The 14,698-nt window shown below is 34.3% G+C and overlaps 1 protein-coding gene across 2 annotated transcripts in view; it reads right to left on the reverse strand.

Moving 5' to 3' along the window:
• The window catches only part of MLLT3 (MLLT3 super elongation complex subunit), a 136,658-nt gene that overhangs the window by 31,585 nt on the left and 90,375 nt on the right, over positions 1–14,698 (reverse strand). For both annotated transcript variants that reach the window (XM_014057750.2, XM_087716117.1), the window contains exon 6: positions 8,770–9,378. In XM_014057750.2, coding sequence (XP_013913225.2) covers positions 8,770–9,378 — 609 coding nt within the window. The remainder of the gene's footprint in view (positions 1–8,769; positions 9,379–14,698) is intronic.

The raw sequence follows: 14,698 nt of genomic DNA on the forward strand, positions 1-14,698 counted from the left end.
CCTATCCAAATACAGTGGGGCAAAAAAATATTTAGTCAGCCACGAATTGTGCAAGTTCTCCCATTTAAAAAGATGAGAGAGGCCTGTAATTGACATCATAGGTAGACCTCAACTATGAGAGACAAAATGAGAAAACAAATCCAGACAATCACATTGTCTGATTTGGAAAGAATTTTTTTGCAAATTATGGTGGAAAATAAGTATTTGGTCACCTACAAACAAGCAAGATTTCTGACTCTCACAGACCTGTAACTTCTTCTTTAAGAGGCTCCTCTGTCCTCCACTCATTACCTGTATTAATGGCACCTGTTTGAACTTGTTAGCAGTATAAAAGACACCTGTCCATAACCTCAAACAGTCACACTCCAAACTCCACTATGGTGAAGACCAAAGAGCTGTCGAAGGACACCAGAAACAAAATTGTAGACCTGCACTAGGCTGGGAAGACTGAATCTGCAATAGGCAAGCAGTTTGGTGTGAACAAATCAACTGTGGGAGCAATAATTAGAAAATGGAAGACATACAAGTCCACTGATAATCTCCCTCGATCTGGGGCTCCACGCAAGATCTCACCCCTTGGGGTCAAAATGATCACAAGAATGGTGAGCAAAAATCCCAGAACCACACGGGGGGACCTAGTGAATGACCTGCAGAGAGCTGGGACCAATGTAACAAAGGCTACCATCAGTAACACACTACACCGCCAGGGACTCAGATCCTGCAGTGCCAGATGTGTCCCCCTGCTTAAGCCAGTACATGTCCAGGCCCGCCTGAAGTTTGCTAGAGAGCATTTGGATGATCCAGAAGAGGATTGGGAGAATGTCATATGGTCAGATGAAACCAAAGCAGAACTGTTTGGTAGAAACACAACTCGTCGTGTTTGGAGGAGAGAGAAGGCTGAGTTGCATCCAAAGAACACCATGCCTACTGTGAAGCATGGGAGTGGCAACATCATTCTTTGGGGCTGTTTCTCTGCAAAGGGACCAGGATGACTGATCCGTGTACAGGAAAGAACGAATGGGGCTATGTATTGTGAGATTTTGAGGGCAAACCTCCTTCCATCAGCAAGGGCATTGAAGATGAAACATGGCTGGGTCTTTTAGCATGACAATGATCCCAAACACACCACCCGGGCAACAAAGGAGTGCTTCATAAGACACATTTCAAGGTTCTGGAGTAGCCTAGCCAGTTTCCAGATCTCAACCCCATAGAAAACCTTTGGACAGAGTTGAAAGTCCGTGTTGCCCGGCGACAGCCCCAAAACATCTCTGCTCTAGAGGCGATCTGCATGGAGGAATGGGCCAACATACCAGCAACAGTGTGTGCCAACCTTGTGAAAACTTACAGAAAACATTTGACCTCTGTCATTGCCAACAAAGGCTATATAACAAAGTATTGAGATGAACTTTTGTTATTGACCAAATACTTATTTTCCACCATAATTTGCAAAAAAATTCTTTCTAAATCAGACAATGTGATTGTCTGGATTTGTTTTCTCATTTTGTCTCTCATAGTTGAGGTCCACCTATGATGTCAATTACAGGCCTCTCTCATCTTTTTAAGTGGGAGAACTTGCACAATTGGTGGCTGACTAAATACTTTTTTGCCCCACTGTATTAACTAGATCTGATCCAGACAAGGAGAAAAAAGTTCCGTTTTTTGGAGAAGAATGTTTTTCACAATCAATACTAAATGCACATGCCATATCTATGTTGTTGATGTTGTTTCTTTGTATGAGAACAAATATATTATAGTCAATAATACATAAACTTTGAAAAGTCAACATGTTCTATACTGTCATCAATTTGATTGTCCAACCCCCTGCTTAGGCAGGAAACCCTACACCACTTCAGACAAATAGTTGTCCAACATCTTCTTAAAAACTTCGTGTTGGAGCATTCATAACTTATGGTAATTCTAAAACTGTCAATAAAAACAAGCCTATGTTCATTTATTACAGAACTCATACATGGAGTTACAAATCAATTTTAAGAGCAGAGGAAATAGAAAAATAAAAAAGAAGAAATAAAATTTCCTGCAGCCCTTAATCTTTTCAAACCAAAACTGGTGGCATATATGTAAAGGTATGTAGGTTTTTTTTAAACTTTTCTTTCTTGAAATGTATTTCTAAGAACTTCTTTGTAGATACTTTGCTATATTTCATATACAGAACACAATGTAATTCATTTAACAACCATATTACAAGCTTAGCCTCTGTCGTGATTCACTTAACAACTATGGCCAGAAAGATCATAAAAAGAGCAACACTCACTTAGCACAATTATCTTGCTTAACAATGGACAATTTGGGCTCAGTTATGATCATAAGTTGAAGACTACCTATATCTCATTTCTTGCACATCCAGAAATCCTGAAGCAGAAAGGAACCAGCCAAAGAATTAATACACTTTAATAGATGTAAAGAGGAGTACTGGATAGTATCTCACAGACTGAGAGAAAAATTAGATTTTAACTTTGATTGCAATTTTAATAGTTTAATTGGTAATTTGGACTCATGACAAAAGTACTGCATTTATATTTTCTAACACTCTAGGAATTATTTTGGCTAAGATTATTTCTTTTTAACAAGTGCAAATAAATAAGGGCAAATGTCGGAATCTAAAGCCATGTGGAAGACTTAGATTTGGCTGAAAAATCATCTTCCTATATATTAATTAATTTTTTAAATAAAATTTATTTGCCATCCAACAACTCTGGGTCGCTTACAACATAAAAACATTTTAAAAAATCTATTATAAAATTAATGCTGGATTTTTGTTATTAACTGCCTTGGGCTGCCTTGTCCACAAGTGAATGGGATAGAAATATGATAAAAATCACCATCATTTTAGCCGTTGTCTATCCACTGCAAGATGAAGGCTTCTTTTGCATGTTTTCAACCAATACAGTCCTGAGCAAACAAATAAGACATGAGAAACACTGTATGAGAGCAATCTGAGCCAAGGTGGCGCAGTGGTTAAATGCAGCACTGCAAGCTACTGCTAGATCAGCAGTTCAGCGGTTCAAATCCCACCGGCTCAGGGTTGACTCAGCCTTCCATCCTTCCGAGGTGGGTAAAATGAGGACCCAGATTGTTGGGGGCAATATGCTGACTCTCTGTAAACCGCTTAGAGAGGGCTGAAAGCCCTATGAAGCGGTATATAAGTCTACTGCTATTGCTATCTGATTCCAGAATGTTTTGTGTCCTTACCCAAATGCACAAACCTTTATGCTGCTTCAATCTAGACTCTAAGCAATTGACTAATAATACAAACAAGAAATGCAATACAAACAATATAAATGTATCAAAGGCAGGATACAATAAATAAGAATATCAATATACAATGATGTTTCCTAATGAATGCAACACTCACAGTGTTACAGCTCACCCAATACACCATCTTAGTTGCTGACTATGTTTGCAAATAACCAAGTTTCAAAAGCTTGTACAAGATTGTGAGGGAAGGAACCATTCTTAAGTCCGGTGGAAAGTGTTCCACAGGAGGTGAGCTTCCATGGAAAATGCCGTCTTCTAATCACCCACCTGCAGGTTTCCCAGTAGCTAGGAACTGTTAGTAGGCAAACTCTGTTTATCCATATTGGGCAGACTGTCCAAAACAGGCAGTCTAAAGGTACGTTTAGATCCATTTATTTATGGATATTGAAACTCTACACTCATCATTAAAAAGGAATTGAGCGGCCTCTTCATAATTTAGCCTCTTCATAAGTACGGTAGGTTTCTCCAATTCTAATTTAAAAACAGGTTGGCTGAATTCACAGAGCTCCCTAAATCATGGTTCAACTATGTTTTCATTTTATTTATTTCCATTTATTTTGTTCTTCACTAGCATAATAGACAGAGCTTAAATAGAATTCTATCCAGAAATGTTTGGCTGATGGGAAAGGAATAATGAAGATATGTTATTCCCCAATTCCCTTGCTTCTACCACACCCAGTACCATTTCTTATGCTGTTTCAGAGAATCTTCAGCCTTCCTTGAGGACAAGTAAGGATTGCAGAGAGAAATAAATCAGATAAAATCACCTTCTTCTTTTGCCAGTAGCAGAAAGATCAAGTCTACCAAAGAGGGAGGCAACTTCCTTATCTGATAGTTAAGACACTTAAAAAAATTGTATGCATATAATTAAGACACTATCAGTATAATTGCTATGACATTTTAACTTTGAATTTCTCTGTTCAGATATATATGCTGATAGGAAATCTACAAAACAAATACTGTTATCTTCTCAACCATAGTTACTCTATTAACAGCAGTTGCAACATGAAATAATCCATAATGAGATCTAATATTTCAGTGTTTCTATCTTCTAGTTTGCAACTTAAATAAATATTATAAGGCTGACATGGTTATATATCATGATACACAGGCAATGAAAACAAAGCCAAGTGTTCTCTTATCACACAGCTACACGGTCCAGTATAGGAAAACGGTAAGCAGATTTTCATGAAATTAAACATCCTGCTATTGAAGTTTTTCACAAAGCAGTTTTTAAAGAACTCAAGATAAAACAGACATGTTTAGAATTTGAAGTGGTTTGAACTATTCTCCCATTGCCTCAATAGTAATAAATTTGCATGCTTTCCTTCCTTTTCCTTTCCTTGTTGCCTAATACTTTTCTAATGAGAGCCAAAAATTACAGGATGGGATTTAGAACTGGCTGATTATATAAAAGCTTCTGAAGTACTTTGCTACCTCATACAACTTGATATTGGAACTTTACATTAGCTGTAGTTCTTGGTATTCACCTGGCAGTGGATCCTTTCATGTTTAATGTTTTAAAAAGAGGTATTTTTAAAAATGGAGCAATGATCACACTTAAGATTAAAACTAACTTTTATATTAATGCTTTTTTGCCCATTAACACATGTGAGCAAAATTTTAAACATCACAGTTCTAAAATAAAATCTTGAATATTGCAGTACTGTAAAATGCACCTAATCATTGAAAACAAACATCCCAATATCATAAATATTAAAAGTACTGAAGGTATTCATATCACCTTGTTTTTGCAAATTCTTTACCCCTATATTATAGAACAATTATATATTATAAACTGTAGGAAAAAAACCACAAAATAAAAACAAGCCTGTAGACACTTTCAATTAGAGTAATGATTGCATATTCTATGGTCTATATTCAAAAGCCACACCCACTAGTCTTATAACTGAGGAATCACAGATGCTTGTAGCTATTTTAGGTCAATCATTCAACAGCACTAACAATCACAATGACTGACATCTCTAAAGAGAAATAAAGGAATCAACTAGTCATATTCACATATCTTCTAAAAAATATTGAGTACAGATCATCTATAAATAAATCTTTTCAATCAGGCATGTCCAACCTGTGACCCACAGGCCACATGCGACCCTGAACAGCTAGTAATGCAGCCTCACAAGATAATAAAATATATTAAAAATGATGTTTGTTATTTATATACATTAACTATATTATATATTATACGTGCAGGCCAATATAATTCCTTTTTACTCAATGAGGCCCAAGAAAGCCAAAAGGTTAAGTAATCTTTTTTAGCTCTAAAAAGGAATTTAATCTAAAGTTGAAATTATGTACACTTTAACGCCTATATTTTTCTCAACATGGTATCTTAAATTAATTTTAACAGGGAAATGTAAATCATTTTGCTTTCACCATCTTGTGTGTTCTTATCAACAACTTATTTAATTGAGGCGGGGGGGAGAGAGACTGAGAAAAAAGAAGGAAATATTTTGGTCACAACTGTAGCACATTTAGAACAACAGTATAAAAATGTTTTATGTTTTCAACCTTTGTCTATATAAAAACAATCAAAGCCTAGCTTAAAAATAATATACCTGCCTACAAGAAATTTCCATCACTGCTTAGTTTTTTTTCATTTTTCTATTGCAAATTTTTAAAAGTTTTTTAAAAAATTTAATGTATGATTTAAATATTTAGCTATAATTTTAAATTGTAAACTGTTTTGAGATTCTTTTTTTTAACTGGAAGCAATACAGAAACATGTTAAATCAAGAAAAATTCAGAAAAGGACTAAGGATTATTTCTCTTTGGTGAGCTACTTACTGTTTGGGCCATTTTAAAATGTAGAAAAGAGATAGGATTAAGTAATAAAATGAAAATGGGAGTTAATATTAAAGAAATTAATATTTTATTGAAATATTTATTCCCAATAATAATCTTTTCATTGACTTCTTTATATCTCGGGAATATTTAATTGACTTCCATTATTTAAAATATAGTATTATAAATAACTTATTAAGCTATTGGAAGCACAACTTCCTTTTCCACAAAATATTTTATTTAATATATTATAGTAATTGGGAAGTAAAACAGATTTTTTTTTTAAAAAAAGTCCAGGCATGATTAAAGCTTCTAACATTACACCAAGTGTTAAGGTAATTAACATAAGACCTATTTTCTATAGGTTTTCAAACGTTTTGGGACTCTATCCACTTTCATCTACAGCATTCAATAATGAGGCTAGTAATATATCACATTAATTTTCTTTTTAGCTTTCATACTTGAAAGCGGCTCTAGAAGTTATGAAAATTCTGTGGCATACCGCACATCTGAGGCACTACACTAGTGTGTGCAGGAAAGAGGATAGCAAGATAAGCTTTTATTACACAAGGGAAAATCTGCTTGTAAGACATTGGCTGTACCACTTATCTGTGAATAAACTCACTGAACTTATTTGGATTTTTAAAATGTAAATATGATTATAAATACAATTACTTAAAGTATTTCTATTTCTATATTTCCAACAAAATTAATTTCCATGACAAATAGAAATATATACCAGACGTATGCTTATGAAAGCATGGAGAATGCCCAGAATTTTCTTATTTGTTGTATATCAGTAAGCCTGAGTATTTTTTTACATCATACCTGCATAGCAAACACAAAGTCCTAACAGAGCAGCCAGACATGAAACTATATTTAATAAACCATCAGTATGAAGACATAGCATCATGTATTTTTTTCTCTTTTCCAATAAAGTAGGATTTAGCATAGAGACAATGGCAGAGTGTTCCTTTATCATTCCTTCTGTTATCTCTTTTTAAAATTTGTTTCTATCATGGCTGTCATAAATAAAATGTGTGTTTCTATGTATGTGTATATGATGATATATATGCATATATATCATTACTGTTATGAATTTTCTGTCAAACCAACAATATATTTTAATTGAAAATTAAAATTTCAGTTGGAAGTGTTGAGCTCATTACAGTATATGCAATTCATATTAAGCAGGCATCTCATTCCAGCAAGCATCAAACAACTGTCAGAACTGTCATATTTCTGATAGCCAAAGGCAATTCTTGTTATCTAATATCTAAAATCAAGTTCTAATATTACACTTTTAATAAATTTGCATATATTCACTTCTTCTTAGGCTGGCTTTATCTTTATCAGATATACTCATTCCTCTCTTTTAGTGCTTGGGTAACTACAGTGCTGCAACAGTGCAAACTAATTGTCCAGCCTTTCCCAACTGTTCTACTGACTAGAATGATATGAATCACAGGATTCATATTACAGAGGGTTGACCTATCCAACTCTATAATACAGGAACTAACACAATGACCCAAGATTCCATCAGATACACAAGCATATTAACATCATAAGAAGGTTGCTAGCCTCAAATGAAGTGGGAGAAGACAGTATCAATGACTTTTTATTTTCCTTGTCTGATCAGAATAATAACAACAAAGATATCTAAACTTGATCTGCAGTAACAGTAACAGTAACAACTCACCCTATTCAATGTATTTCATCTCTTTATTTTAACAAACAAAATGGCTCATGGCTTCAAACCCCAAAATATCTCTCATGTAACTGTTAGTTAAGATTTTGAAATAGCAGAGAAGCAATTAAAAATAGATACTCCATCTTTCCCTATTCATTTCAAGGATGCAGTCCTATATTTCAAAGACAGAAATATTGCAAATTGAAAAACTTTCAGCTTTTAATATATGAATCTATCTTGTCCATAAATGTATTTCTGTCACTCACTAATCCTCTTCAAGCTTATGAACAGAATTATAAATAAGAATATAAGCATGTTTTCAAAACTGTGAAACCAATATAAACTATTATATTATAAAGCAGTGGAGACAGCTCAAATTAATTATTAAAATGAAATGGAAGAGATAAATATTCCTTGGTTAATCAGCCTTGAAGTATATATAGTATACTATATATAGTATACTATATATATATATATATATATATATATATATATATGTGTGTGTGTGTGTATATATATATATATATGTGTGTGTGTATATATATATATATATATATACATACATACACACACACACATATACACACACACATACACACACACACACATACACTCATACATACTGCTTGCATAATATATCTCCTCTATTGACTCTGCACAGCACAAACAGACAAACATAGTCACGCAAGTCACTCCTACTCAAAAAGCATAAATATTTATTTCCTGGCAACACTGAAAAAGCGCGCATTTCTTGACTTCTTATTTGATTAATAAAAAACAATCATGAATCAATTCCCTAGAATAAACCAATAACCAAAATCATCTGTAAAGTGAAACTACGAATTTTATCTAATGATACAAATGGAATCCATTCAATATACATATATATATATATATATATGCATACATGGATGCTAAATAAAGATTTTTAAAAAATTAGGTAAACAAATCAAAGCCTGTAACCGGACAACAAAGTAAGAATAAGCACAAACTCTTACTTCTGATTTCGAAGACACATTTTCCTCCATATCAGAATCATTAGGGTCCACAATATCATCGAAAGGTGGTAATGTATTTTTCTTTTTCTCCAGAGGCTCACTTTCCATTTTAACTTTCCCAATTTTAAACTGAGATTTATCTTTTGTCTGTTTTTTCTCCACACTGGAGCAAGTAAGTATCAGTGGGGGAGCATTAGAAAAACTTTTAAATAAAGTCTCAGATCCACTTTTCTTCTTCTTTTTGGCTGCAAAGTCCTCAGAATCCAGACCAGGAGGCCTTTTGGAGGCAGCCTTCTTTTCTTGTTGCTGTCCACCACTTATGGTCAGTATGTTATTTTCTGATTTTGGCTCCTTTGACATAGGTTTGGGCTCTTTGAAGGCCATCTTAGGAACAATTTTTTCATCCTTTAGTGGTTTGTTTTCTTTGGGTTTTTTAGAGGATTCTTTGGAAGATTTGTTGTGTTCCCTGGAAGGTTCTTTGAAGGCACTTTTATGTTCTTTTGAGTCTTTTGAAGATTTTTCCTTGTGCTCCTTTGATAATTTATGGGGCTTTGAAAAACTGTTACTACTGCTGCTGCTGCTACTAGTGCTTATACTCTTGCTCAGCTCCTGCAACAATGAAAAGTAAAAAGTTAACTTTTTGCTTTCTGTCTTCTGTGTTTCAGAAACACCTACCATAAGTTGCTGCTCTATAAACTTTACTTGCATTAATAGATTAATGTATAAATTTACATTATATATTAGTAACAAACTTGCAATACCAAATACGGTTTACTGGACTATTTCTTTGCTTAAATCACAACAAATAAAATTGCAATATACTGTGTACAGATAGTCCTCGATTTGCAACCATAATCAAGCCCAACATTTCTCTTGCTAAGGTGTTAAGTGAATTCTGCCCCATTTTACTACCTTTCCTGCCACACTTGTTAAGTGAATCATTGCAGTTGTTAAGCTAGTAACACAGTTGTGGCTTCCCTATTGACTTTGCTTGTTAGAAGGTCACAAAAGGTGATCACATAACCCCGAGACACTGCAACCATCAGAAATATTAATTAGTTGCCAAGCAGTCAAATATTGATCACATGACCATGGGAATCCTGCAATGATCATAAATGTGAAAAATGGTCATAAGTCACTTTTTTCAGTGCTATTGTAACTTTGAACAGTGAGCAGCATGATGGTCTAGTGATGAAGAAGCTCACCTCTGAAGATTGAGAATTGAATCCTAGTTACCAGTAGAGCTTTCTAGGGCACAAAGAAAAAAAAAATCTGTTGCAAACTCCATATGGCATCAGAAAGGGCATCCGGCCAGTAAACTCTCAGCTCTATCCACTCACCCCAAACTATACTGAATTAAGGGATTAGAGGGTCATAAAAAGGGACTTTTATTGTAACTTTGAACAGTCACTAAATGAATGGCTGCAAGTCGAGAACAGTCATGATTTACATATTTTGTGAACATGTATCAAAAGACATTCTTGTGAGATTCTACAGACATTCTACAATACATTAAAGACTTCTAAAATTGTTTACAGATGAAAGCATCTGGTAATAAATGATTAAGTACTATGAGGATGGTTATTCTCTATTCTGAGCCTAACATAAAAATTGTTAAGAATATTCATTATTGCTTTATATTAAACACTATTATGTTGTAAGATTATTAACCATACTGAGGTAAAACAGAATTAAAAGCTTGTTAAAAGGAGTAAGCAGGATGGAATTACTAAATATATATATATATATATATATATATGGCCCTGATAATCTATGAAACTATGATTTTGAAACAAGCCTAAGCTGTAATTTAGAGAATTTTTAACCAAGGGGTGTCCAACCTTAGCAACTAAAACTATGCTGGCTGGGGAATTCTAAGATTTGAAGTCCATAGATCTTAAATTGCCAAGGTTGGACACCAAAACATTTTTAGAAATTTATACAGGACCTTGGAGAGTTCCTGCGTATCGATGTAGAAAAGCTTTTCCCAACCTGAAGATCTCCAGATGTTGAAACTTCTATTCCTAAAATTCCCAGCTAAACTGGAAAAGGCCAAAGTTAACAAAACTGAATTGAATCACCTAAAATGTATTCATAGTTTCATCTTGGAAAACGAATAAAATGACATGCAGTTTGGTAGTTTCTGTGTTGTGGGTTCATGTAACTTTGAAATAGAATTTTCTAATGCTGAAATTAGAACTTTAGGATGAAACAGCACCATTACCATAGAATTAGCAACAGATCTCTGAAAATAAGGAAAATGCATCTAAAGATAATAATCTATTTTGGGTTGGCATATCTACGATTTATAGCTAAGAACATTGTTCAAATCAAGCCTGTGTGAATTCAATCAATATATAACTTCCAGTGGTTACATTTAAACCTGGATGTATGGCCACAATTGGGATTGGAATTTCATTCACTAACCAATGTGTGGTTGTTAAGTGAGTCATCATATGGTTGGAACTGATTTTACAACCATTTTTTAGTTATTAAGGCAAACTACATGTTGTTAAGAGAATCATGCAATCTTTAAGAAAATCTGCCTTTCCCAATTGATTTTGCTTGTTGGAAGCCAGCTGGGAAGATTACAAATTGTAATCATGTAATCATGTGACTATGGTGTGATGGTTATATTTTCAAGGATGGTTGTAAGTCATTTTTCCCCCCGAGACCACTGTAACTCTGAAGTGTGATCAAACAAATGGTCACATATCAAGGACTACTTGTAACTATATTTACTTATAATTGAACTTGCTTCTGCCTAAAGTTGCAGAATGCTCCACTTTGTTTGACATACAGCGACTACAACTTCATCTTTAAAGTTCAACAGCTAAAGTATAGATGTAGAAGAAAAGTTACACTTAAATGAAAACAGAAGAATAGAAGTATGAGTAGAGTAAGAAAATCTTATGAAATACTTCAGTAAGTCAAAAAACTCTATGTTAGCTTTAATTATGCATAATTTACACTTATAATACCAAGCTGCACATTTGGTATTGCAACAAGTACCATTCAACAGGCTTAGTAAATGAACTAGTTTAGAAATGATAATTAATGCTTATACTTCCTTCCATTAAGACCAGTTCTCGAAATCTTATGATGAATCAGAAAAAGCAGTAAAATCATGAGAATATTGTAACCTGTTTCATAATTGTGCAGGACAAAAATTATGTTTTGCATATGAAAAGATTATTACATTTTGTTTCCAATCCAGAACAAATGATCACATTCTGGAAGATCTGCCAAACCATATTAGCTGGCGATAGTTCAACAAAACAGATGCTTCAGTTTTCACTGTTCTGGAGAGATCCTTGCGAGATGAGTAGAACATGGCTGGAGCATGTTGTTCCTTTTTCCCCTCTCTACAGCTCACAGAGTGGCATACCTTACTTACCTACCCTCTTCTGATCTTCCCTTTGTTTCACCTTCCCTCCCTAACAGTTGCTGTGACTGTCATGAACATATTCTACTAATTTGCCTGCTTGTGACATCTGGAAGCCATTTCTATCAAGGTAACCATAAGACTATTGTCAAATGGCATGATGTAATTCTTATCTCCTATTTCAATACTCAAAATCTGAAATTAAAATTCTGAATTATATTAAACAATAATGCTATGATAAGAGCTTGACAACCTTTGTGGTCTTTATAAATTATATTTTGACCATGATTTGTTTTCTGTCATACTATGATTATGAAGAGTCTTCAAAAGAGATATTTTGTATCTTAAGGGAATATGCATATAGCAACATTATCTGAATCATTAAAGAGCTGGTCATGACTACTTCTGAAGTTGCTCCTGGGTGCTCCAAGCATAGATATTTCACTTTAATGTTTTATTTGTACTCTCTCATCATCATTGTAATAAAAGCAAGATATACTTTTTCTCAATCTGAGCAAACTGAGTGACTTGGCCAAGCCTCTGGTTAGATTCACATACCGTGTTAAGCCAGTGAAAACCCAAGCAAGCTAAATATGTCTTAATAAATATTGAACCAGTCACTATTTCATAATGCAACCCTCTTCATAGGATTATTCTTGCAATAAAATGGGAGTATGGGATTACTGGGTATGCCACCTAAGGAAAGCGAAGATAAAAGGCAACAAATAACTAGAAGTATTGTTAGAACTGAAATATAAAATTCTTAGAAATAAATGTGAACACAGACTTTCTTTCTAAAAGCTTATCTTTTGTGAATTAACATGTGGAAATGCTCTTAAAACAACTATGTTCATGTCCCAAGTATTGGAACTAAGAAAGAGATCTGGATTTTAAGAAGTAACACTCCATAATGAGTTAGTTAAAAGTTGAATCACTTACTCCTAGAAGCCAAGAAATGTTTTGTGTAGTCTTAATTACTTAAGGAATGATAAAAGTATTTTCTGAAAAACAAAATAATGATCCAGTACTTTAATCTGGGTAACTTTATGAATATCTGGGTGTGACAAGCATTATCTGCACCTCTGGCTATGAGGTTTACCAGTATTCTTGACAATGTGCTAAACTAATCAAGAGAAGATTTCACCTCTAAATGGTTCAATCAAGATAAGGTTGGTGCTTTTTAAATAATATTTATTTTCAACTTCCCCAGCAATGTCATCATCCTTCCAGGAATATCCCTCTGTTTTGGTGTGCTAAAGCTAATAAAAGTTTGCTCCAGTCTTTGTTTCTTTTGTTGCTAATCTGTAACTACCACATCTACACTGGCAATTACTGAAGGGAGTAGATTATTCACCTTTTTACCTTCTTAGTCAAGCAGAAAAGAATATCCCAGAGTTCCAAAGTTATGATCTTTTCTTCTAACCATTTCAAGAAAAGCTACGGAGAAGCTATAAGCCAAGAGGGAGAAGTTGCAAACCAACTTCTATTGTGATGGTTCCAATGAGAAAAAAATTCTTGGAGATTATTCATCAATATTTTCCTCTCACACAGCGTTAAGGTAAAGGTTTCCACAGTCCAGTTGAGTCCAACTCTAGAGGCGGTGCTCATCTCCATTTCTTAGCCAAGGGAGTCAATGTGTCTGAAGACATTTCTGTGGTCATGTGACTTGCATAACTATATGCCGTGGCACACGGAACACTGTTACCTATTTATTTACTTTCATTTTCATGATTTCAAACTGCTAGGTGGGCAGGAGCTGGAGCAAGTAATGGGAACTCATGTGGCACTTGGGTCTTGAACCTTCCAGCTGACAAGCTCAGTGTCTGTTGAGCCATTGTACCCCTCATACTGATTTAGCCACCCCTTATTTCAAAGGCCTAAGATGTTGTATCTTTGAATGAAGGAGGTGGTGGTAAAAAACTAAAAGAAATTTCTATTTCTAGAGGGGAATTTCCTCTTCAAATTGGTACCATCCCTACTTTCACATTGGATTTTGTAGTACTTTTTTCCATGTAAGGCTATTTAGCAGCAGGAGGTAAACATTCACAGTTAATTTAAGATCCCCCTCTTTCCAACACTTTTTAAGATTCATTTTACAACTGTATATTAGTTCGCATATCTTCTATCTCCCTGCCATACAGCTTTCCCAAACAAATCCTGCTCCCTATTTTCCTGAGACACTGAAGTACTACGTGCATTTGGACTTAATTTAAACTGCATTTAAGTCATTATTTTAAATGTTTGAATTCAGTTATTACTTGAGTTATTATTTGAATTTGTGGTAGGATGTGGTTACATGCTCGGATACTCAGATTCTGTAGGCTTTATTTAGGTGTCAACATAAACTTTTAAATTTGAAAAGACTTTTAAATCTGTGGTAACTTCATTTAATTCACAAGCACATAGTTTTGAACATTTGGTTAATACACATTAGGGTGTGGCCTAAAACAGAACCATGGCAACATAGGAAACACTTCTATTTGGACAGTGGGAATTCCTTTGTATTTCTCTTTCTTGCAACCAAAACATGTGACAAATCCAGAC

The sequence above is a fragment of the Thamnophis sirtalis genome, unplaced genomic scaffold (genome assembly GCF_051295495.1).
Source record: "Thamnophis sirtalis isolate CommonGarterSnake01/CBP01778 unplaced genomic scaffold, rThaSir2_p1.2 scaffold_5, whole genome shotgun sequence".
Classification (NCBI taxonomy): Eukaryota; Metazoa; Chordata; class Lepidosauria; order Squamata; family Natricidae; genus Thamnophis; species Thamnophis sirtalis.